At 39.8% G+C, this 24931-nt stretch overlaps 2 protein-coding genes across 6 annotated transcripts in view; one reads left to right on the top strand and one right to left on the bottom strand.

Moving 5' to 3' along the window:
* Positions 1-17501, top strand: part of phldb2a (pleckstrin homology-like domain, family B, member 2a) — a 37064-nt gene extending 19563 nt beyond the window's left edge. Inside the window, exons 6-21 of one of the 5 annotated variants that reach the window (XM_065260540.2) lie at positions 2408-2731; positions 5983-6117; positions 6242-6379; positions 7982-8110; positions 8416-8571; positions 8646-8756; positions 8844-8933; positions 9042-9188; positions 9301-9400; positions 10571-10621; positions 11646-11838; positions 12638-12728; positions 12820-12936; positions 13547-13766; positions 14769-14854; positions 14963-17501. In XM_065260540.2, the coding sequence (XP_065116612.1) occupies positions 2408-2731; positions 5983-6117; positions 6242-6379; positions 7982-8110; positions 8416-8571; positions 8646-8756; positions 8844-8933; positions 9042-9188; positions 9301-9400; positions 10571-10621; positions 11646-11838; positions 12638-12728; positions 12820-12936; positions 13547-13766; positions 14769-14854; positions 14963-15103 (2229 nt within the window). In that variant the 3' untranslated portion in view covers positions 15104-17501. Of the gene's footprint in view, positions 1-2407; positions 2732-5979; positions 6118-6241; positions 6380-7981; positions 8111-8415; positions 8572-8645; positions 8757-8843; positions 8934-9041; positions 9189-9300; positions 9401-10570; positions 10622-11645; positions 11839-12637; positions 12729-12819; positions 12937-13546; positions 13767-14768; positions 14855-14962 lie in introns of all 5 variants that reach the window. The other 4 variants (XM_065260545.2, XM_065260542.2, XM_065260543.2 and 1 more) reach the window with 4 other exon arrangements.
* A 1975-nt stretch (positions 17502-19476) lies between these two features.
* LOC135742256 (uncharacterized) lies at positions 19477-24329 on the bottom strand. The gene has a single exon (XM_065260546.2). It carries the CDS (start codon positions 24074-24076, stop codon positions 21590-21592), a length of 2487 nt encoding a protein of 828 aa, XP_065116618.1. The 5' UTR covers positions 24077-24329; the 3' UTR covers positions 19477-21589.
* Between the last annotated feature and the right edge of the window lie 602 nt (positions 24330-24931).

Genomic DNA, 24931 nt, shown 5'->3' with positions numbered 1-24931 from the left:
AAAATACAGGGAAATCGTTAACAGTGTATGTAAAACCAAATGTGGTGCTATATGGCCCCTATATGGTTCTACACAGGTGCTTCACCGGTTCTTCACCGGTGCTATATGGCACTAAAAACGGTTCTTCTATGGTTACGATTCAAATCAACAGTTTTGGTGCTATATAGCACCGTTTGTTTTTTTAGAGTGTATCCCTTTAAGTATTAGGCTGCGTACACACCAAACGCGAAGCATCGCTCTAGATTACTCGAGAGATTATTACTCACAGGATTTAACTTTGTGTCATGCAAATGTTCTCTTGAATTGAATATTTTCAAGTTGCGCAAAGTTGCATTTGAGACGAATAGCGCGCGTTTTCGTGCAAGTTTGCGTCTATTTGCGTCTTTGCTTTGACTGTGTATGTAATGTACTCACGCAAATCGTTGAATTCACATTTGGTGTGTACGCCCCATTACTAAAGCAGTTGGTAGAGTATTGTATTAGCAATGCAAAAATCATAATTTCGATCCCAGGCATCAAGCATAATAGTGTCTGCCAAATGCATAATTCATGTACATTTTTTAAGTGTGCTTACTACTGCATATGAACTTTATGGCTCTATACCTGTATGTTATAAACTATTTCCGTCTATATTACAAAACAGTTAGTAGCTTTTACTTAAAGGTATAGCGGAAGATTTTCGTTTTCCGGGTGGATCACCACTGTTATTGGTCATCCCAGATGTCAATCATTCTGATTATATGTTGACGTATAACCGTTGTACGTGCTCGCCTCTACGTTCGCTTTCTGCACATGCGCACTTTCACGTGTATGTGTGTTGTGCTACGGTTTCAACCATTCATTGAAGGTCGCGTTCTCACTGTGTTTTTTTCAAAATGTCTGAGGGTCGCAAGAGAAAAAGTGTCTACGAATTGTATGACAAGAAGAGAAAGGACTATAAATAAAGAAACAAGACCAGAATGTTTATGGGAGACTATTTCACACGCTGGCGTGAGCTAAAAGGACAGGTTGGGCTTCCCACGCGAAGTTTCTACTGGAAAGGTACATTTTGTCATGCTATTTGGAGAAATCCATTTAAAATCACTGCTGGTAAAAGTTGATGTAAGTTATGATTTGCGATGCTAGCCCTGGCACAAGTCACGAACCGCACAGACACGGTAAACATGCCGACAGAAACTTGTAAACAGAGCGAAGAGAAGAACTGAGCTCCTGCATGCTCTCTCTCTGTCTCGTACACGCGTTTAACAGGCGTTCCCTCTCGGGAGCATTTTTTAAAAAATATCGAGGGGCGGTTCTTTTAAATAATTCGGGAAAATCTTCCGCTATACCTTTTAATATAGATTTTTATGCAGCTGTTTTGTCTATCTGAGACAAACAGAACAGATCTCCATATCCTAAAATCGGTCTTTTAAATCTTTTGGTTTAAACCTCACTAGTGCCATGGTAAGAGATTATATTTACGTGCTTAACCCTTTAACTGGCGCAGTCCTTTTTGAGTGGGGGGAACTCTGGCATTTATTTGGTCTAGAAGCCAAATTTTGATCTTGTTTTAAAGAAGACACTTTAACGTTTTTTGGTGAATTTTTTTTTTAGCAGTTTACATTTATTTGTAATGAATAAAAAAATGCAATATATTATTTTTAATTGATACAATTATCAAAAAACTGAGGTTTGTGTTGGTTTGCTGTGAGGTTTGCTGTATACTCTTGTCACAAATGAATAAATTACGGTTACTGCATCATTATAACTGCTAAAAGGTTTTGAAATATGAAAACTACATTCTTAGACCTTTCCAACAATATATAGTTTGTCAGGATAGATTAACATTTACATTAAAAATATAGTAATACATTGAATTCTCAGGCTTAAATATAACTCTGGGTTTCAATTTGTTTTCTTAGACACAGTGGTGAGACATAAAAGTGTCTCGAGGGCTTTGATGTGTCTCATGTGCTTAGCCGCGAGCAAAGTGAGGTTTACTGGATTATACAAACTCTTTCATGCAATGCAGATTTACTGTACTGAATTTATGCTTGCAGCTAAGTGTGTACTAAATCCATGAATCAGCTGGTAAACCTACTTTAATCCATTGTTACCTCTACAAGAATCTGAAATGTGTTTAAGAGGACTTATTTAGCTTTCATTTTAAATTGTTGTTGCATGTTGAAGTACACAACACCATCTGATCTGACTAAACTAATCTAAACAGCATATATTTTGCATACAATGAAGTGTATCCAAGAACAAGTCCAGTAAAAAAGCTGGATCAGGTATTTACATAACAACTGTATAAAGGCAGATATAATCAGTATTGCTTATACAATATTTGCACAGCAAGCAACAGTAATTAATTCCATTTAGTGTTTCAGAATGGATGTTCTGAGATCTGCGTTTAAATCCACTTTAGGAACGACAGCGTCTGGAAACCATCCTGTGCCTATGCTCTGAGCTTGGCCGATCTGATTTCAGTCGGACGGAGACCGACTCGGGCGTCTCGGCCGTGTCTGACCTGCAGAAGATCAATCGTGAGCTGGAGAAGCTGCAGGTGTCGGATGACGAGTCCGTGTTTTCGGACTCTGCCGGAGTGTCTGTGGAGAGCGGGTTTGTGGGTAAGACTCGGGGAGAGATCATGACCCAGAGGCAGCGCAGACTCAGTGGACACATACCCCAGTCACCCACAACTTCCATGCGAAGCTCAGTCCCATCACCCTCGCTACATCTTCGCAACAAGGTGAGTTGCGCATACTGTTTGCCAATGATAAGTAAATGTATTTATCTGCTGTATAAAATGGAAATTTTGCTTCTACCATTGCTAATACTGAAAACAAATAGCCAAGCAACAACAACAGGGCTCCAGACTAACTTTTTTCACTAGGAGCACAGTGGCTCCCAACTGAAAATTTTAGGGGCACAACCAGAAAATTTAGGGGCACACACCGAAAATCAACATGCTAACCAAATATCCACATTCCTACTAATTTCCACTGTATTACTAATACATACTTTGATGATAGATGCAGAAAGTACAATGTGCTGTTCAGTGTCACATCACAAAAAAATGTCAAATTTACTGGTCGCGACTGGATGTATAATTCAGTGGCACACTCTCAAATTTTGGTGGCAAAATGCCACAAGCACAGCTCATGTTTTACCCCTAAATAATCAGTGAGGTAACAATAAGGTCCTCAGCAGCAAGAAGATCTGGCAACGTCGCTGGAACCTTACATGTGTAAATGTGTTTTTTTTATGTAAATTGAAGATTCAAGCAATTGGAGAATTGCCCTTGGATTTATTTGTGTATGGTTCTCGCCATGAATATAACCATAGATGCTGGAATGGATGGTGTTAAGAATAAATAAACAAATAATCAAACCCCTAAATAAAAAATGAAGAAGAATATATACCCTGCAGTATTTTTAGGATCATTAAGATATTTTGCAATGTGTCCATTTTTATTCAGTACACACCTAAAAATAAAGGTGCTGCATGGTGCCATAGAAGAATGTGGACATTTGTTTCAATCTGCGCTTTTGTCATGATGTTAGTTCTTACTGAATATAACTATTTATGTTTCATTTATTTAATTTAAGAATTTGTAGATTGATCTGTTTTTCAGACTGAGTTAATAAGGCAATGGAAACTATGTAGTCTTCTGGGATTTAAAGTATGCAGAACAGTTTGGGAATGTTGTGGAGTCTTAATACCCGACACATCTCTTACTCTAATTGGCATGCCGGAGTGAACTTTGACCTTTTATTTTATCAGGTGTTGATGGTCTGAAAGAGTCTTTAATCAGATATTTTAAACACACAAGGTGCCAATTCTAGCTCCTGATAGGGAACTTGTAAAAGAAGTGTTTTCTATTGGATAGCTTCAGTATAATGATATAGGGATGTGTTTGATGAGTTTAATAGACTTACTAAGGAGACAGGGTCAGTTATTGCCCCTCCTGAAGGAGGAGAGGAACAGGAAATATCTCTACTCCCAATGGATTTGGTGTGTCTGTGTGCTCGAAACACATGTGACTGTAATTGCTAGACAAAAACGTACACATTAAAGGGATAGTTCGGCCAAAAATGATATTAAACCCATGATTTACTCACCCCAAGCTGTCCGAGTTGCATATGTCCATCGTTTTTCAGACGAACACATTTTCGGATATTTTAGAAAATGTTTAAGATCTTTCAGTTGATTAAATGTAATGTTACGGGGTCCACGTCCTTCAAGTCCAAAAAAGTGCATCCATCCTTTACAAATTAAATCCAAACGGCTCCAGGATGATAAACAAAGGTCTTCTGAGGGTAATCCGTGCGGTGTTGTTGTAGAAATATCCATATTTAAAACTTTATTAACGTAAATAAATACCTTCCGGTAGCGCCGCCATCTTAGTCTCGTCCGCATTCAGGATGAGAGCTTACGCAGCCTACGGAGGCTACTCTGCTGCTGCTCTGTGCCCCCGCCCTCCGAATTTGTCATACGTCACTAAGAAAAGTGCGTACACTACGCTAATACTCTCTCCTGAATACAGAGGAGTCTAAGATGGCGGCGCTACCGGAAGGTATTTATTTACGTTAATAAAGTTTTAAATATGTATATTTCTACAACAACACCGCGCAGATTACCCTCAGAAGACCTTTGTTTATCATCCTGGAGCCGTTTGGATTTAATTTGTGAAGGATGGACGCACTTTTTTTGGACTTGAAGGTCGTGGACCCTGTAACATTACATTTAATCAACTGAAAGATCTAAAACATTTTCTAAAATATCCGATGGACATATGCAACTCAGACAGCTTGGGGGTGAGTAAATCATGCATGGGTTTAATATCATTTTTGGCCGAGCTATCCCTTTAAGTTCACCCTTAAATGAGAATATTCATTTATTTATGCGTGGAATGCAAAAATATAAAAATTTGTATTGGCTGCCTCATTTACTGAATGAAGATTGAAAGTTTGCATATTATTCAAGCCAAAGATTTCAAGTCTATATGATAGTGCTGCTTTTCTTTGGTTTACCACCGAAGAAAAAACGTCCTGGGTTTGGAACCACATGAAAGTGATGATGTGAGAATTTTCATTTTGGGTCTCTTTAATGATTAAGATCTTTTAAAGAGAGAACATTTTCTTCCCCCACGTAACATTTCTTAATATACACCCATGTTTTTTCACAAAGTCGCTGCTCTTGATCACAAGCAGTGTTGCAGAATCTCATAAACAAATGCAGAATGCTCATCCGCTGGTGGATATTTCTGGAAAATTTCAGTGGCATGGAGATCAGACACTTTTATCAGAATGGGAACGACAGACAGAGGCGACTCTGTATAGTCTTGCATCTGTTGCTCAGCTACATTCCTCTGTGCTGTCATTGGAAAACTCGTGGGCTGCCAAGTTAACAATCCTCCATAATGATCTTACGAGGAACTTGGGTTTTCGTTGTAAAGCGCGATATCATATCAATTCGAAATATCTAATATTTAACATCAGTAAATGTTCTTAGTAAGTTAAATATTTTGACTGGAGACCAGTAAAGATGTAGATGGCTGTTCACCCTAACTAACCTGAACTAGACCATCTCAATCTAATAAAAAACTCAAATTTTTTTAAATTTAAATAATTAAAGTCCCCCTGTGGTAAAAAAATATGTTTTTATTGTTGTATGTTGTACTGTATATGTGGTGTTTTTATTATGCTTTAAGGCAAATCACGTGAAAATTCATCTTTCAACACTATTTTCTCCATATATTTTTTTGTGTAGAGGCAGGGGACTATTTTGCATATTCCTTGATATGCGTATACTAAATGAGACAGGAGTTACATTCAAGCTGTTTTAAAGCATGAAGAAAGTACTATAACAGGAATTTGTTAGTGATAAAATGATCAACTACAGGGGGACTTTACGATAGTAAAGTCTCTTATAAATCTGTTAACACAACGCATGTCTGTTCTCAGGTTTCTCACATTGTGTTGTGTGTTTTGCTAGCAGGTGTCTGAAGACATGCAGCTGCGACAAGAGGTCACACGTATAGAAGAGGAAAGAATTCAGGTGCTCAACAATATTGAGGAACTGGAACAGAAGATCAGAGATCTGGACACACAGATGGACGAGTCGATCAGGGAGGTACGGGGGCTCAATGCACTTTATGTGTATGGAAGTTCACATAAATGTGTGTTAGATTGTCACCAGTTCTCACTCTCCCTCCATCTGTCTCTCTCTCTCTCTCTCTCTCTCTCTCTCTCTTTAGATGGAGGTAGAGCGAGCTCTTCTGGATGGGGAGCAGGAGGCTGAGTTGGCTCAGCTACAAAGCGATAAAGACGAGCTGGAACAACTCAAGGAAAAAATGGGCAGCATGGAGAAAAGTGCTCAAAACAATCAAACTCAGGTGAACACCAGCAGTTGTGTGACAGATGTATGTTTACAAGTCAAACGTTTAAATAGATAAAGCTACAGGAAAAAGATTAGTGTTTTCAAATAGATCAAACATGATTGGGTCTCGATTGCAGGTTGCACAGATGTATAGGTGTATAAAATTTGTATGCATACATTTTTATTTAGAAATATAAGGGATTTCTTATGCTGCATACACGCCATACACAAAGCATTGCATTCCTCGCTCTAGATTACTCGCGGGATTTAACTTCGTGTCATGCAATTTTTTTGCTGGAGTTGAATATTTTCAATTTGCGCGAAGACACATTTCAGGGCGAATAGCGCATGTTTTTGTGCCAATAGCGTCGCCAAATCCGTGTCATTCGCATCACCACGCGCGAGTTAGCCTCTATTCGAGTCTTTGCATTGACGTTCTATGAAATCTTTTTTTGGCTTGAGTTGAATATTTTCAACTTGTGCAAAGACACGTTTGAGGCGAATAGCGCATGTTTCCGCGGCAATCACGCCACCCAATTCGCATCATTCGCCTCGCGTGAATTAGTGCCTATTCGCGTCTTTTTCATTGACATTGTATGTAATCTACTCACGCAAATCGTTGAATTTGCGTTTGGTGTGTACGCCCCATTATGCTGCATACGTTAAGCATTGCATTCCTCGCTCTAAATTACTCGCAGGATTTAACTCCCATGTCATGCAAATTTTTCGCTTGAGTTAAAAATTTTCAACTTGCGCAAAGACACGTTTGAGGCGAATAGCACATGTTTTTCTGCGGCAATCGCGCCCCCAATTAGCATCATTCGCATCGCCTGGCGTGAGTTAGTGCCCTATTCGCGTCTATGCATTGACATTGCATGTGGTATCACGTTCTTCGCTCTAAATCACTTCGTGTCATGCAAATTCAACTTGCGCAAAGATGCGCTTGAGGCCAATCGCGTGTGTTTTTGCGGCAATCGCGCCAGCGTAATTTGCGTCATTCACATTGCCTCCGAACGACGCGCCTTTGCATTAGCTTAGTATGTAATCTACTCACGCAAATCGTTGAATTTGCGTTTGGTGTGTACACCCCATTATGCTGCGTAGTGCGTACACATCAAATACGAGGCATCTAGATTACTTCATGTCATGCAAATTTTTCGCTTGTGTTGCACATTTTCAACTTGTGCAAAGATGCGTTTGAGGCCAATCGCACAAGTTTTTGCGGCAATTACGGCGCCTAATTTGCGTCATTCACATCGCCTATGCGAGTTTGGCTACTTACAGTATTGAGAAGAAAATGAACCATGGTTTTACTGCATTTAAAATACATGGTTCATACAAAAAGGTATGTGGTAAATTTAAGAGCAATATGCAGATGATTGTGAAGTCTAAGGCTTAAATAAAATGTATTTATTGCAAGTACTCACCTCAGTATTGATGCACATAAGCAATCACAATTTACTAAATTTACTTCTACTTAAACCTTCTCACCATTTACCTTTTTCTTGCTCTAACCCAGCCTTGCACTTTCTCCATCCCTTTGTCCATCATATTTGTGTTTGCTTGCTCTATATGTCTTACATTCACATACATCCCTACGTTGGCCGCTGTGCTGTAGGACAAAGCCCTGTTGGAGGCAGAAAGAGTTAAAATAGAGAGGCTAGCTGAGCTGATCTCAGAACAGAGGACCCAGTTGGACAACTGTCCAGAAGCACTGAAGGAGCAGCTCCACAATCAGCTATCCAGGGTCAGTCAGGTACCTCGGTCTACCTGCGCCCACCTATGCGGCCAACTATTCTGCTTCCTGTTGACTTCCTATTGTTTCTTTCCTCTTCACAACAGTTCTGGAAATACTTCTTGGTAGGCCTTCTCTTCTTCTCTGTGTGTTTTCACTTTCCTTTGTTACAAAAGTTTGTTTTTGCTACATTTTTGCACGCCTTTTGTGTTTACAGTTTCTTTAAGTTAGTTTAGTTTGGAGTTGCAGATGATATAAAGTATGTGATCTGTTGCCCCCCGCCAAGCGTTGTTGAGAGATTCTGTACGTGTTAATAGGACAACGAAGCTTTGGAAATACAGACAAAGCGTTTTGAAGACTTGGAGTTTCAGCAGTTAGAAAAAGAAAGCCGTCAAGATGAGGAGAAGGAGACTCAGACGCAACATCTCCTCCAAGAGATGGCTGAATATCAGAGGTCTCTCATAAATCGCAAGGTAAATATAATGGTTGTCCTTTAAGAGACATAGAGATATTTCTTGCTGTAACCATAAAAAATATTTTTTTAAAGGAGAGGCTGCTTACTCTTAAGAAGCAGTCGACTCAGATTACCCAGCAGGCTCAGCGGGAAAAAGAAAACTTTTTAAAGGAGAAGAGCAATCTTATTTATATGCTGCAAAGGGTGAGTTTATGCATTCAGAGGAGTGGATGTAACTGACCAATCAGAATCAAGTATTCCAGAATTGTATTAAGTCTTATCTCTCTGCAGGAGCGTGAGAATCTCTCTGCTCTGGAAAGAAAGTACGCTGAACTTACAGGTGGTCAGGCCTTTCCTCTCAATCCTGTGTCTATGAAGCAGGTAATGTAAACCATGCTATTTTTCTGAGAAAAGATATAAACTATCAAAGGTGCATTCATTATTTAAATTCAGACAATTGAGGCTCTGACTGAAGTTTATTCGTCCCAGCACTTTCGCTCGCTGGAGGAAAAGAGGCGGAGCAATGGCACTAAAGAGGGCGGAACTATTATGAGTGACAGCAGAGTGTCCCGTAAGAGAGATCGGCAGAGTTCCGGCACTTTAAACGCCACTCTTAATCGCAGTCTGTCTCCTAAGGTGAAAAAACAAATACACCACATTTGGTACCATCCTAAAATAACTTGGCATAAAGTTCAAACTGCAGGTTTTCATGTGTCTTAAATATTTCTTTATTCTTTTAATCCTGTAGTCCCATATGCCACTGTCTCAGAGCTCAAGCTGTGGTAGTGTACTGCCTCGTACCCTATCCGTCACCTCCCGTGACCTGGACACTCGCCGACTGATCAAGGGTAACGTTAATTCCCCTCATACTGTGTCTCACACTTAAAGCTGCAAGGTTTAGAATAGTCCAAGACTAGGCCTTAGTTTTATTAGGACTTTAAAGTAGTTTTTTAAACAAAATTTACAAAAAACAATACATGGTGTGCACCCTGAGACAAACCAATGGCACTGATGTTATAATGTTTTTAAATTAAGGCAGCTCAAACATGCATTTTAGTCTTGGATTAGGATAAACCCTGTACAGGAAACCGCCATATAATGGTTAAAAAATTTATAATATTTATTAATAAACTGAAAATAAGCTACACAAAATATAAAAAACCCACAATTTTTTGAACAAAAGGCTTCTTCTGGTAAAAGTCAGTATTTAGTTTGACCCCTCTTGGTGCTAAACACATCTTGAACTCTTTTTTAGGAGACTTAAAGGATTAGTCCATTTTCTTAAAAGAAAAATCCAGATAATTTACTCACCACCATGTCATCCAAAATGTTGATGTCTTTCTTTGTTCAGTCGAGAAGAAATTATGTTTTTTGAGGAAAACATTGCATGATTTTTCTAATTTTAATGGACTTTAATAGAGCCCAACATTTAATACTTAACTCAACACTTAACAGGGACTATAAACAATCCCAAACGAGGCATAAGGGTCTTATCTAGCGAAACGATTGTCATTTTTGACAATAAAAATAACAAATATACACTTTTAAACCACAACTTCTCGTCATGTAGATCGTATTGCTAGAGAAGACCCTTATGCCTCGTTTGGGATCGTTTATAGACCTTTAAAACTCTGTTGAAAAAACTGTTAAGTGTTGAGTTAAGTATTAAATGTTGGGGTCTATTAAAGTCCATTAAAATGAGAAAAATCCTGCAATGTTTTCCTCAAAAAACATAATTTCTTCTCGACTGAACAAAGAAAGACATCAACATTTTGGATGACATGGTGGTGAGTAAATTATCTGGATTTTTCTTTTAAGAAAATGGAATATTCCTTTAAGGCTTTCATTTCAATTAGGTTTAAGAGAGCCTGCACGTTCATGCATTTGCTCAAGTGTAAGGATTGCTCCCACTAAACACTTTTTTTTAATACTGCATACAAATTTCCTGTATTTTCTGGTTCTATTCTAATAAAGAGACTGAGAAGTAAGTATATGGTTTGTTTTCTACACAATTGCAGAAGCAAAAAATCTAATGGTGGCATGGTGGCTTAAGACTTTTGCGCAGTATTGTACGTATTATTAAATTTATTTATGTGCATTTTATAAATATACACATATGACCCTGGACCACAAAACCATGTAGCATTGGTATGTTGGTAGCAATAACCAACAATTATTGATTTTTCTTTTATGCAAAAAATCATTAGGATAATATTTAAAGGAAAACACCACAGTTTTTCAATATTTTTTTGTTCTTACCTTAACTTAGACGAATAAATACATACCTATCTTTTTCAATGCATGCACTTTATCTTTGCACAGCACGCTGTGAATCTGTTAGCATTTAGCCTAACCCCATTCATTCCTTAGGATCCAAACAGGGATGAATTCAGAAGCCACCAAACACTTCCATGTTTTCCCTATTTAAAATTGGGAATTTTTAAGTAGATAAAAATGAGAACTATATTGTATGGCAGAATAGCAACTAGTTTGCCACACATCTACCTTTGGCGCACTAACATAATCACACGTTTAATTTTGTGGCACCATACTTGCTCGTGTAACTACTCATGTAACAGTCTATAAATAGGGAAAACATGGAAGTGTTTGGGGGCTTCTAAATTCATCCCTGTTTGGATCCTAAGGAATGAATAGGGCTAGGCTAAATGCTAACACATTCACAACGCACAGTACAAAGATTAAGTGCACGCATTGAAAAAAGATAGGTATGTATTCATTCATCTAAGTTGAGGTAAGAACATAGTAAAATATTGAAAAACGGTGGTGTTTTCCTTTAAAGATCATGGTTCATGAAGATATTTAATACATTTCCTACCGTAAATATATCAAAACTTTTCTTTTTGTGAGTTGATGCGGTGCTAAGGACTTCATTTGGACAACTTTAAAAGCGGTTTTCTCTGTATTGTGTTTTCCTTTTTGCACCCTCAGATTCCAGATTTTCAAACAGTTGTGTCTCGGCCGAATATTTTCCCATCCTAACAAACCATACATCAATGAAAAGCTTATTTATTCAGCTTTCAGACAATATAAATCAATAAAAAACAATGTTTTTTTCTTCCTTTGGTTCTGCAGCAGGTCAGATGTTTCTAAATGATGAGAGGCAGAGAATGAGTGAGATGTCAAATAGGGCGGTTTCAGAGACAAACGTCTACCTGGATACGTTTCACTACATGGATAACGGACACAACTTTGACACGATGAGTGTGGACAGCGCGGAGAGCCTGGAAACCAGCATTTCCGCATGTTCACCTGACAACATTTCAAGGTATATTTAGATAAATTTATACACAAGTGCAAATTTCTTAGCAGTTTTTATTAACGCATTTAACTTGTTACTTCCTCTCATTTCACAAAATTGTGAGTCATTATATTTACAGGACTTTAAAGTCTTTTAATGCAGCAGTAACATTCACTTAAATGCAGCTTTAAAATACATCTCTAATGGCATTGTTGATAATAATGGTAAAACAATTTGATGCCGTTTACTCACCGTCATGTTGTTCTAAACCTGTATGAGTTGAACACAAAAGAAGATATTTCTATCCATTATGTTTCATAGTAGGATAAACAAATACTATGTAAGTCAATGGATACCGCCAAATGCGCTTACCATAATTTATCAAAAATATATTTTTTTATGTTCAGCAGAATAAATAAACACATATGGGTTTAAAGGGTGAGTAAATAATGACAGAATTTTTATTTTGGGGTAAACTATCCCTTTAAAATCGTGTGGCGTCTCTGTTCTGTGTGCTTTATTTGAGTTTAAAAGCCTTTATATGTGTTTAGGGAAGCTGGATAGACAGGAATCTCCATTTAAGTAGCCCAAATATACACATATCCTGTCTGTGGAATTTTTATTGCATTCCAAGTGGTCTCCAAGTAGCTTTAACCTTTAAATGCTCCAATTCACATTTCCAAATAAGGTGGAGGTGTTTAAACCTTAACTTTATTGGACAACACAAAAATGCTGATAAAATGTACCACACATATATCTTATTAACTCCCCAAACTGACCTGGCATGAAAAAATCATCACAGAAATGGTTTGTGTGGTCTATGCAGCACCAGCACAGCTAACATGATGAAGATAGAGGAGATGGAACGCATGCTGAGAGAAGCTCAAGCCGAGAAGCACAGATTACTGGAGCACAGGGTACATCGACCTATTTTTACTGATGATGATTTTTTCTTCCAGAAATGTAGAAATATGACTTTATGTTCATGCGTGTGTTTGTTCCTGATAGGAGCGAGAGATGGAGTTGCGGAGACAGGCTCTTGAAGACGAGAGGAGGAGAAGAGAGGAGTTGGAGAGGAGACTTCAGGAGGAGACGAACAGACGACAGAAGATGGTGGAGAGAGAGGTGAAGCTACAGAGACCATTGGCAAAGGATGAGAGGGAATAAATGGCACGATTTGCCAATTTAAAGGGATAGTTCACCCAAAAATGAAAATTCTGTCATCATTTACTCATTCTCATGTTGTTTAAAACCTACATGAATTAATTTTTTCTGATTAACACAAAATAAGATATTTGGAGAAATGAGGGTACACACACAGCATACAGTGTCCATTGACTTTCATAGTAGGAATAAAAAATATGATGGAATTTAATTGGTACCATCAACTGTGTGTTTACCATCATTTCTCAAAATATCTTCTTTTGTGTTCATCAGAAAAAAGAAATTCATACACGTTTAGAACAACATGAGGATGAGTAAATAATGACAGAAGTTTTATTTTTGGGTGAACTATCACTTTAATAAATACGTATTTCAATGTTTGGCAGACAAAAAGCATTGCATAGATAGCCAAAAAAGTCATTTTAGTTTATATTGTTTGTCTTATTGTCTTTTCTTTGCTAGATCTCATGGTATTAATGCAGAGTCAAGTTAAAAAAACTCTCTACTAATGTACATACATAATCATATTTACTTCGATGTTAAGACTGATTTTTGGCCGTCATGTCTCCAGTCTCGGCCGTTGACACGTTACCTGCCGGTAAGGAAAGATGATTTTGACCTGAGAGGTCACATCGAGGCAGCGGGTCATCATCCCGGGACATGTTTTCACCTGGCCATCACCGAGAAGACCTGCAGAGGCTTCCTGGTCAAAATGGGTGGAAAGATCAAAACCTGGAAGAAGCGCTGGTTCGTCTTTGACCGTAACCGCAGGACGCTGGCGTATTATGCTGGTAATTAACACATAAATAAGCCGTGGCGGCTGGTGACTTCTTTTTTCGAGGGCGCACGATGTGAAGTTCGTCACAACATGTATGTAGCCTGTCGTGTGTGGTTCGTAATTTCAAAATATGTGTTCGGCGCGTCGAGTGATGTTATGTGCATCACGTGTCTTGTCAAAATAAGTTCCTGCTGAAGATGCGTCTAAAGGGTTTATGATAAAAGAGACGCTCGCGTTTGCCAGATACTCGCATAATCTCATGCGTAATCAGAGTTTACTGTTAAGGGAGTGTCTGCGTGTATTTCGTCTCTTTTATCATAAACGGTTTGACGCGTGTGCAGCAGGCACTTATTTTGACAAGACACGTGATGCACATGCTTCACATGCCACAACAAACACATATTTTGAAAACACGAGCAACACACATGCCACTCCGAAAAAACTTGAATTTGCGCCCCTCGGAAGAGCAGTCACGAGCCGCCACTGTAAATAAGTATAAAATAAATGCATTTAGTTTAGTGGGTCTTGCAATGCTAAGGTCATGGGGTTCAACTCTCAATGAATCAATGTGAATAGGAACTTTTACTAAATGCATGACTGTATTGGAAATGTACATATGTTTGTACATACATACATAGACTGTATACTAATCTCTGGCATCGTGTTTATGATCCCAGAAAATAACGTCTGCTCGTCTTTTAGTTTGTAAAAACGAATTATTAAAAAATATATTTTAGCTGCAAAATGCATTATTTGTTTTGAGCGAAACACAAGGGGGCAGCACTGAGCCATACCCTTCACATAGACTCCAGAAGACAAAGCAGTCCCACATCAGTACCATTTTCACCAATATTGTATACTTTGATACACTAAATGTATTATATATTTATTTACACCTATTGTACACATTTTTTATTATTTATATATATATATATTATGTGTATATATATATGTGTGTGTGTTTGATTATATAGATTCAACATCCATATTACAGCTAATTTAAATTTTTCTCCAGATAAACATGAAACCAAAATGAAAGGTGTGATATACTTCCAAGCCATAGAAGAAGTGTACTATGACCATCTGAAGAATGCACACAAGGTGAGACACGACATTCTGCTACACTGATGCTTGATATACAGATCTTAGCGCATCTAGCATCTCACGTTCCTCTCTCTCTCTGTTACACGTGCTTCTGCTCTCCGTCAGAGCCCGAACCCCTCCCTGACGTTTAGCGTGAAGACGCACGATCGAGTCTATTACATGGTTGCTCCTTCTCCAGAGGCCATGAGAATCTGGATGGATGTTATCGTCACCGGAGCGGAAGGATACACCCACTTCCTGGTGTGATCGGGTCTTTGTTAAACAACCCAAAGTGACCTTCACGGTTCTGACATTTTTTTTTAATTATTTCTCAAATATTTGGACTGATCTCGAAATCAGCAGGTTGGAAGACGGCCTGGCCTGAAGTCCTGCACTCAACCATGAGATGTTTTGGAAGAACGATCCTGTTTGATGTTTTAAAGGCAGCTTTTAGACTTCAAAGGTATCTTTTAACAGCTTTTGAATTGTTCGACCATATTCGACCCCCTTGCCCATCATTTCCAGGATAGGACTACACACAGTATAAGAAAACACTCGTGTGGTCTTTAAAAGCATTCTGCAAAGTGCAAACTGGCCACGAAGCTTTGACCTGAATATACCTCAATGAAACAACTGGTGTTTCTCTCTTTTGCTCATTAAAATGATGCCAAAGACTTCCTGATGTGCCAAACAGACTGTAACGTTACCACAGTGGACCTTAACAAATCAGTATTCAGGACTGTTTTTATATTCTGTACATAAATTTAGCTGTAGCATCTACTACTTAAAACACTTATTAGTGTTATTTCGTATTTACCAGTTGTGCCTCCCTGTTGCTCAGGAATATCACGGATGTGTTATTATATATATACACCAAAGACGAGCTGAATTTGTATTTCAGCATACTTGAATGTAATGCCATATACCCATCATTTCAGATAAGTGTCTAACAGATGTATTTATAGCACTAAAATCTAGACAGGGATATGTGGACAAAGCTGAATCTGATGATGTATTATTAGATGCACTGACCTCTTGTCATTGATTATAATGAGAGCGCAGTACCACAACTGACCAGCAGAGATCAGTTTTCTTGTAGTCACGTTGTAGGGGTTACTTTTATGTGACCGAAAAAGTCAAACATGTAAAATGTTAATGGTTTAACAACAAATCTATATGCATGACTAAGCTAATATTTAGTATCTAAAATATATTATGAAGTATTTAGGATCATTTATTGAATTTAGATTTCGTGAATATTAATGCAAAAAGGGTTGATTTATTAAGATGTCGGTACAGGCGCTATATGGTAAACAAAGCTTTGCATCACGCTGTGTTGTGAGCTGTTATTCATCCGGATATAAAAATATATCAGACATCTGTTTGGCAAATGCAAAAAGAGTCTTAGCTGACTTATCAGTACTTCATTATTTTACTGGGGTACTCAGGGTTCCCACAGGTCCTTGAAATCTTTAAAAGTTTGTGAATCTGGGGGGAAAAAATTCAAGGCCCTGGAAAGTTTTTGAAAATATACATACATAGATACAGGTCATTGAAAGTGCTTGAATCTATTTTATATAAGAAGTTTTCTGGAAAAAAAATCAATATTATTCCCTGAAGTGTAGTGTAGGATAATATCATCAAAATTCTAGACTTTTTAAGTACACGTGCTAAACTGTTCGCTTTAAATGCTTATATTATCTTCTGTATGCGAATGTTGATTCATACCAAAATGCTTTTTTGCATATTTGTGTTTGACACATGAAAACGTCTCGGGTTACGTATGCAACTGAGAAGGGAACGAGACGCTGCGTCTCCCTTGCCATACTTCATGCGTCCCTGTAACGCCGTCTTTGGCAATATTTCAGATAGCGATATACTTCCTGGCTTCCGTGTAACCCTGTCTTTGTCGTTAAGCCTCACCATTGGTTGAATTTGATATACACGTTCAGACGCACTTACCCCTGGAGGCGTCCCCAAAGTGTCACCGCAGTGACACAGCGCGAGTTCCCTCGAAAGGGAACTGTAACGATGTATCTTAAAAGGTAACACGATGTAACCTTGCTCTCACCTGAAATGTGTCCCCACATTTAGTCCTTGAATTTGAGGGTATTGGACCTGGAAAGTCCTTGAAAGGTCCTTGAATTTGAAGTTAACTACGGTGTGGGAACCCTGGGTACTGCAAATATGCATTTTATGAATAGATGTAAGCAATAGTTAAGAATGAAATAAGCTGAATAATACTGAACCCATATCTTCAGATATTATGTGTGTCCTTAATCAGATTCAGCAGGTAGACAACACATTCCTGTAAAAGAACAGAAGTGTCATATGGACAGTAGCATACAATAATTAGCTATTTAATATATATATCATGATATTTTTGTATTCAGTCTTTTCAGTATTTTTTAAACCCCTAAGTGTTTATGGGATAAAAGCAATATTTTTATCATAAGCATGAATTTTATTCTCATTTAAATGTGAACTATAATTAAAAATATGTATGAGTTAAATAAGTACAGCTTGATTTTTTTATATGTCTTTATGACATTGGCTTTGAGCTGAATGTTTGTTTGTTTGTTTGTTTGCATGCATGCATCATTGTTATGATGAATAACTGCAGTACTGCTGAAAATTGTGATTTAGGATCTGCGGCAAATCTCAATATGTGGGTCCTGATACATCTGACACCCTCTCACCTCCCTTTCGCTCAGTAACACGTGATTCAATTAATTCATTGCACAGTCCATCTGCCACATACTGTACAGTGCATTTCCCAGCCTTTTCTTCTTAATACTATAAAAATTACAGTATGTGCCACTAAACACACCCCATTCGAAAATTACGTTATGTGTGTAATGCGAGAGTCCATTTTAGAACGCCTCACCACACCCCTCCATTTTCAAGCCCCCCATTGGCTGACCTAGTGAGGTTGCCATAGCGACGTATTTTCAGTAAAGCATCTCCTAACAGAGAACATCTCTTCACTGGAGTGTGAATATACACAGTGGGGAATAACACATAAGGATTGTGTAGTCGTGATCTGTTTTGATCCCATGATCGTATTTGCATTCATACGCTTTTTTTTTCTTCATGTTCAACACAAATCTCTTTATAGAGAGATGAGGTGTTAATCTCATGTTAATGAATTTTAAGCATATGCACATAATCTTACAGCTCATCCTTGATGACTTCATCCATTGCATTAACCGAATTGCATTTGTCTGCGTGCATGGACGACGTATAAGTGTGAAAACTGCTTTAGTGAAACAGCATCTTACTGTGTATAACCCATTTTACTGCGTAGCATACTATCATTATTTATGTCCCTCATTTAGGATTTATGTCCCTTCTACCTTGCAACCCCAATTTCTCTGCACCCTGTTCAGGCTGCAGGCTCCTTTTGATATTTCACATCATTTTCATCATTCACAGTCAGAATCAGACCTCAGGTGCTGATCTACAGTATGTCTGGATTGGAGACATCGGTAAAGCAGATACTTATGAAGGTAATTCACATATGAGTAAGTGCATGAGGCTTTCATCTTTTTCAAAGCTGAAGGGTGGGAGGATGGCAGATTCATAGCAAGTGATGGTTTCTATTTAAGGATTCGTCCATTTTCTTAAAAAAAAATCAGATAATTTACTCACCACCATGTCATCCAAAATGTTGATGTCTTTCTTTGTTCAGTCGAGAAGAAATAGAATATTCCAGGAATTTTCTCATTTTAATGGACTTTAATGGACCCCAACACTTAACAGTTTTAATGCAGTTTAAAATTGCCGTTTCAAAGGACTCTAAACGATCTTAAACGAGGCATAAGTGTCTTATCTAGTGAAACGATTGTCTTTTTTGGCAAAAAAAAAAAAAAATGCACTTTTAAACCACAACTTCTCGTCTTCCTCCAGTCGTGTGACGCGCCAGCGCGACCTCACGTAATACGTCATCACGAGGTCACGGATGACATATCGAAACTATGCCCCAGTGTTTGGAGAAAGAGGACCATTCCGACGTTGTTGTATGTGGAATGATACTAATTAATGTCTTTGTGTCAGTTTATTGTTTAAAATGGTCCGCAAATGTGCATTTCATATATGTAACACGTGACCTTTATACGTTATTACGCAATTACGTGAGGTCAAGCTGGCTCATCACACACCGGAGGAAGAAGACAAGTTGTGGTTTAAAAGTGCATATTTTTTATTTTTCTTGCCAAAAATGACAATCGTTTTGCTAGATAAGACCCTTATGCCTCGTTTAGGATCGTTTAGAGTCCTTTGAAACAGCCATAATGAACTGCATTAAAATTTTAAGTGTTGGGGTCCATTAAAGCCCATTAAAATGAGAAAAATCCTGGAATGTTTTCCTCAAAAAACATAATTTCTTCCCGACTGAACAAAGAAAGACATCAACATTTTGGATGACATGGTGGTGAGTAAATTATCTGGGTTTTTTTAAGAAAATGGACTAATCCTTTAACAGTGAGCTCTTTTGTGGTTAATCACCCTGTGAGTCCTCGTGTTCCTCCAGACTGAAAGCCCAGGGCTCTGAATCAGACAAACATCCATCTGTTAATATCCATCTTTTGTTTATCTTTTTCTCTGTCAGAAAACCACAACTCCCCCCTTATCTGCTTTTATCCCCATAATGGAGACATAAAAATATCAATTGCATTAGTTTTATGAGCTTTATTTGCTGATCCTGTATAGCTCAGTGCTAGAGAATTGTGATAGCAGCACAATAGGTCTTGAGTTCAAATCCAGGGGACACCCATCCTGGAAAAAAAATATACCTTGTAATGCATTGGATAAAATCATCTGCCAAGTGTGTGTAAATCTTCAATTTTTATAATATTTATCTATCGTAATACCTGAATCGTACATGCAACATTTAATTGAACAATGCTATTATGAAATACTTAATGCTGTCTCTGAGTATCCTTTCTTGCTATGTCACGGCCGTCCAAAACGCAGCTGTGATGAAACCACAATGGGCTTTCTCCTCACCCTCCCTTTCCATTTTCTCTCTCTCTCCATCTCTTTCACAATCCCTCTCTGTCTCCTCTCCATTCCCTCTGTGCGCCCACTGTCATTTCATTCTACCCATCGCCAACCCTCATTCATTCCCTCCACAAATACATTTTAAATGCTTGATGTGGCTAAAGTCCAGCACTACACAGAATCCTAACTCAACCCGTGTCAACCCATTAGAAAAGTACAAGGCTGCATGGTTGTGTGTCGGGGTCCTAGAGCATCTTAACATACAGCCCATTGACCGGGAGCGCTGACATTCATGTGTTTTCCTATTCAGGTCAGTGGGCTTTTCAACACAACAGCATGGCACTGCGGAGGAAGGGGGCAGGGGTTTTTTAGTGAAAAGCTCAGTATGGTTCAGGCACTAATGTCTAACATGGTTACATAATGCAACTCGTAAAGAAATAGCAATAGCACCCACTTGCTAATTCAGTCTCTGCTTCCATCATGCTGGAAGTGGAATCCACTTTAAACATCCATTCCATCGTAGGTATAATCACATTTTATTGATTAAATAGGAAACAGTGTAACATCAAGATCCACGCACTCACACAGACACCCAAAAATAAACCTCTATTAAACATGTCCATGTTAAGACGGTAACTTAACAAATGATCTATCCATCCATCCGAACCAGGACACTGCTGTCATCCACAAAATCTTACAGTAGCTTACCTACAGTACTGTATAACACCAACTGCCTGTGAAACATCACCTATATTGTCCTCAGACTTATTTAGAAGTCTCACACAATGTTCACTGCAGGCAGGAAGAACAATCATGTCCTCATATCCACAAGTCTTATGGGTCTTTGATGGCACATTATATACACATACAGCTGACTGGCACAGTGTTCAAAACAGCAAGAAAAGGACGATGAGGAGAGACAGAAACCGAGATGGCTCATGTGGTCGAGAAAGAAGGGCATGCGTTCTGCTACATACATTCGAAAGATACTGCTGAATATCCTGTCTTGGCGTCAACTGTACACGTTGGGAGGTTCTGTTTATTTGCATACAACACGTGGGGGCTCCAAGAAGACTAACATTGATCCACAAAGTTCACTTGAAAAAGAAAGTCAAGACGAGAAAATCTTAAAGTAACAAAGGCTACAAAGGCTTCATTTCTCTATAACAATATTTTCCAGTGTGGCAGGCCAAAAAAGAAAAGCACCGTTCGGATGATGCTGCGCCCTTTGGGTGTTGTAGACCTGGACAAAAACCCACAAGACTCCATGTTAGATTGCTTGTTTCTTCTCTGAGGCTTTTAAGTACCACAAAACCATTACAGATCATTTTGATGCTCTTCTCCAGAGATAATGGACAGCGTTTCTTGTTTCTACAGAGAAGGCCTACGTGGCTTTTGATTGCAGGTGAGGGCTCTTGTGCTTTAGTGCCTGCTTTTTAATTTGCACGGCAGGTTGCCACGGGAAACATTTAGGGGCTGTGTGTGTGCCGTCTGTTCCTGTTGGCACACAGGGTTAAATCCAAAGAATCAGTCTGTGCAAAGATGAAATGAACGGAAACATCTAGTTGATACAAAAAGGTAACTGTGTGATGCAAATTAGTTCGAATAACCGTAACAATCCAGTTGGGAAGAAATTAGCTGCAAAAGGCTTGCACCAGGCAAAGTGATGCCTTACTAAATATCAAAGATCTTGAGAAAATAGTTGCCAGTGAAATGTTTTAGGTCTCGACATGAACCGAACAAGATCATCAGTTATTTTCTGGGGGCGGCAGCTGTAGCTGTTGGTGCAGGCTTATTGCTGGTCCGGCGGATGGGCACTTTGGACACGGGTATCCTGGAACGTGCAACCTCTGTCCTTCCCTGCATTGAATGGTAGGTTGGAGTGGTTCCGTGTTTGACTGGAATCTTTGATTCCCTGGACAAGCTTGTGGCACCCGCTGCACCGCATGCCGAACTCTGCAAACCAAGGTTGGAGTCAAAAATGTCCTCTTGACCGGCGGTTGGTGTGACAGCGCCTGATTCTATGGAGATATCACTGAGGGTCTCCTTGCTGCTATTTTCCCGCGTGAGAGAAAATTGACCCAGCTCCTCATTTACTGGTGTGGAAAGATTGGAGTGGTCCTCATCTCCATTGGGCTGGGCCTCTCGATGTTGCTGCTTTGCAGGTCTGCCTCCGCCACTTACAGGTATTTTGCTTAAAGTTGTGGGCTTGACTGCGGTGCCCCTCTTTACTGGTTTGGTGAGGCTTTGGGTAGCCACAGAGTCTCGTGTATCAGTCCTTAAATCCTTCCTTGAACTCATACTTGTCTGCTCTTCTGTTCTCTGAAAAGAGTTTGATGAAACAGCAGCTACTGTGTAGCCAACAGGAGATAGTGGTTTAGAAGACGATTCAGAGCTAGAGGATTTCCTTACAGTTGGGACATTTTTGTCACTTTGGGTGTTGGATTTTGTAGTTTGTCCCGTTGGCTGCTTCGGATCAGGCTTGGTAATAGGGGCTGTATTGCGGCTTGTTGATAATCCAAATGTTGTTATAATTTTTGGTCTTGGTATTGGTGCACTGGTTGGAGGAGCTTTACCATATATAACAAATGGTGGTGGTTGTTGTTTAGCTGCAGAGGTAGTTGGTTTTGATGCAGGAGTTGGAGCTTGGGTGAGTTTAGCAACAGGGGTCGGGGCCAGTTCTATTTTGCTAACAGCAGCAGAGGTCGGGGTGGTACTTTTTGAGGATGGAGGGGAGGATTCAGAAGTTGGGGAAGAGACTGAGAGAGGAGCAGGTGTTGAGCTTGGGATAGGTTTGGTAATGGAGACAGCTGTGAAGCTAGATGATGTAATTGTGGTGGGTTTGAGTTCAGGGCTAGATTTAGGGGACGGGGCAGGTTTGGTTGGGGAAGTAATAGGTTTAGCGGTGGGGCTTGATGTAGCACTCTGTGTAGACTGTGTATTAGAGAATAAAGTGGGTGTTGGAGTGAAGTGAGTAATCGGGGTAGATGTGTCTTTAGCTTCTGGGGTAGGTATTGGTGTTGGGGTTGGCTGAGCTATGGGCGTAGCTGCTGGGGTTGGTGTCGGCCTGGCGGGAGGGCTAGATTGAGTGTGAAAAATAGGGGGAGACGAAATAGATTGTGGCGTTTTGGTCAATGGAGAGGATGTTGGTGAGGAAACTGTTGGTTTTGGCAAAGGGCTGGTAATGGGTTTTGTGGTGATAGGTGAAGGGATGGGTTGGGTAGCTGAAGTGATAGGTGAAGGGATGGGTTTGGTAGCTGTCATGATAGGTGAAGGGATAGGTTTGGTTGCTGAAGTAGGGGAAGGCTTGGAGGATGTGGGGCTCAAAGTTGATGTAGGTGAAGGGCTTGGCTTTGATCTGATCGAAGCAGAAGAAGTTTTGTCAGAATCATCCACCTTCAGCGTGGTATCTCCACCCATTCGATTGCTGGCCTTGACCCATTCTGCCTCAACGTCTGCTACAATATCTCCACACGGCGTCAACGTATCAAAGCTTAAAATTGATGAAATATCTCCAAGCAGTGTGCTCAAACGTTCATTTGTTGGTGGTATTGTTGCCTCGCTTACCTTTAAAAAGTCCTTTGATGATGTGGGGCCCTCTTGTGGTGTGTGAAGCTGTTGCTTTTCCTCCTGTTGCTGTTCCTCCACAGTGCGAGGTATTGGGCCAGGTGTCAACGTGAGGCTTTCCTTTATAATCTCAACGCTATTGGAGCGGGAAGCAACAAGGGGAGGACCAGGTTCACCTTCCTCTTCAGCCTCCTTTTCTTTACCAGGCCAGCGTACATTACTAAACAATCCCTTTAGGCCTTTTCGTTGCCGTCCGGGCCTCTGAGACTCAGTCTGAGCCTGCCGTTCTCCCGCTACTCCTCGTCTGCCTTTGCGAAGCACATTTAGGAAGCTCAGGGACTTAGCTGAGGTGAGAGAGGAAATGGACTGCCTCATGTTCTCACTTGTAAACTCGCCCATCGGAGCATCTTCCTGTTGACTCTCCTCCTCCTGGTCAAGATCCACTTGCTCTGCTTCTGCTTCTGGGGCGCTAGGCTCATTTAATCCATCCTGAGTATCGCTCCTCGACGGCGGTGATTTGGGGCCTCCATCTCCTTTCCCACGCATGGAAAAGATGCTGGTGACACTGCTGCCTGGTTTCCGCTTGCCGAACAGCTTGAAGGCTTTCCTGATTTTACCTGGAGGCTGCGGGTCACATGGCGGCGGCTCACAGCTCTCAGACTGTGCATCCATATTCCAGCTCCACTGCAGTGTGTCTTCACCTTCGTCTCGATCTGACTGTCTACGCACGCGTTCTCTCTTTGCAACCTCACAATTAAATAAATAAAAAACAGTTCCAATGAAAATAAATAAACAATTACCTCTTGCTTTTAAATGTCTGCAGAATATTTTTTCTAGCACTACGTATTTATCTCCGTCTCCACTGTCGTTCCCTCCCTCTATCTATTGCTCGTTTTCAAGCGCTCCCTCTTTCTCTCCCTCTCGCTCTGTTCCTCCCTCCCTAGCCTCCGCCCTCCCTTTCTTTCTCTTTGCTACTCTCCTCTGGCTGCTCCAGATGGTCGCCATGGCAACTGAGGGTCTAAGCTTTCGTCAGCAATGGAGCGGAGCCAGGGACTGTCATCATGCTACACTCTCCTCCTTCCCTCTCTCTCTCTCTCTCCATCCACTCCCTCTTTTCTTCCAGCTAAGTGTTCATCCGTCTCTCTATCCAGTTACTCATTCAGATTTATCCTTCATATTTGTGACTGTTCTGTTTATATCAGCATCTCTCCTGCATATGGAACAGAGGACAAGACAATCACTTCTGTTTAGAGGAATTTACAAACTCACAATATCTGAACAAAACATGTTACCACTCCAAGCACATGTGTTAAATTTCTGTACGGACCCACTGATGTACACATGAGAACTGTTTAGGATTAAATAGTCCTAAATAGTTTGAGCCTCGGGCAGTGCTTCAACATATGGTGCAAATGCACTTTTGGCTACCCGAGTTCGATTCCAGACTCAATCTTCTTACTTTGTCTTTGTCTACATCCAGCAATCACCCAAAATCTCTGGAGAATCTCTCCCTCTCTCTCTCTCTCT

Source organism: Paramisgurnus dabryanus, chromosome 10, assembly GCF_030506205.2.
Source record: "Paramisgurnus dabryanus chromosome 10, PD_genome_1.1, whole genome shotgun sequence".
In the NCBI taxonomy this organism is placed as follows: Eukaryota; Metazoa; Chordata; class Actinopteri; order Cypriniformes; family Cobitidae; genus Paramisgurnus; species Paramisgurnus dabryanus.
Note: the sequence above shows the minus strand (reverse complement) of the source record. Positions and strands in the feature narration are given on the sequence as shown.

Excerpts from the sequence above, each read along its gene's own strand:
- LOC135742256 (XM_065260546.2), bottom strand. The coding sequence starts at position 24,076 with ATGGATGCACAGTCTGAGAGCTGTGAGCCGCCGCCATGTGACCCGCAG.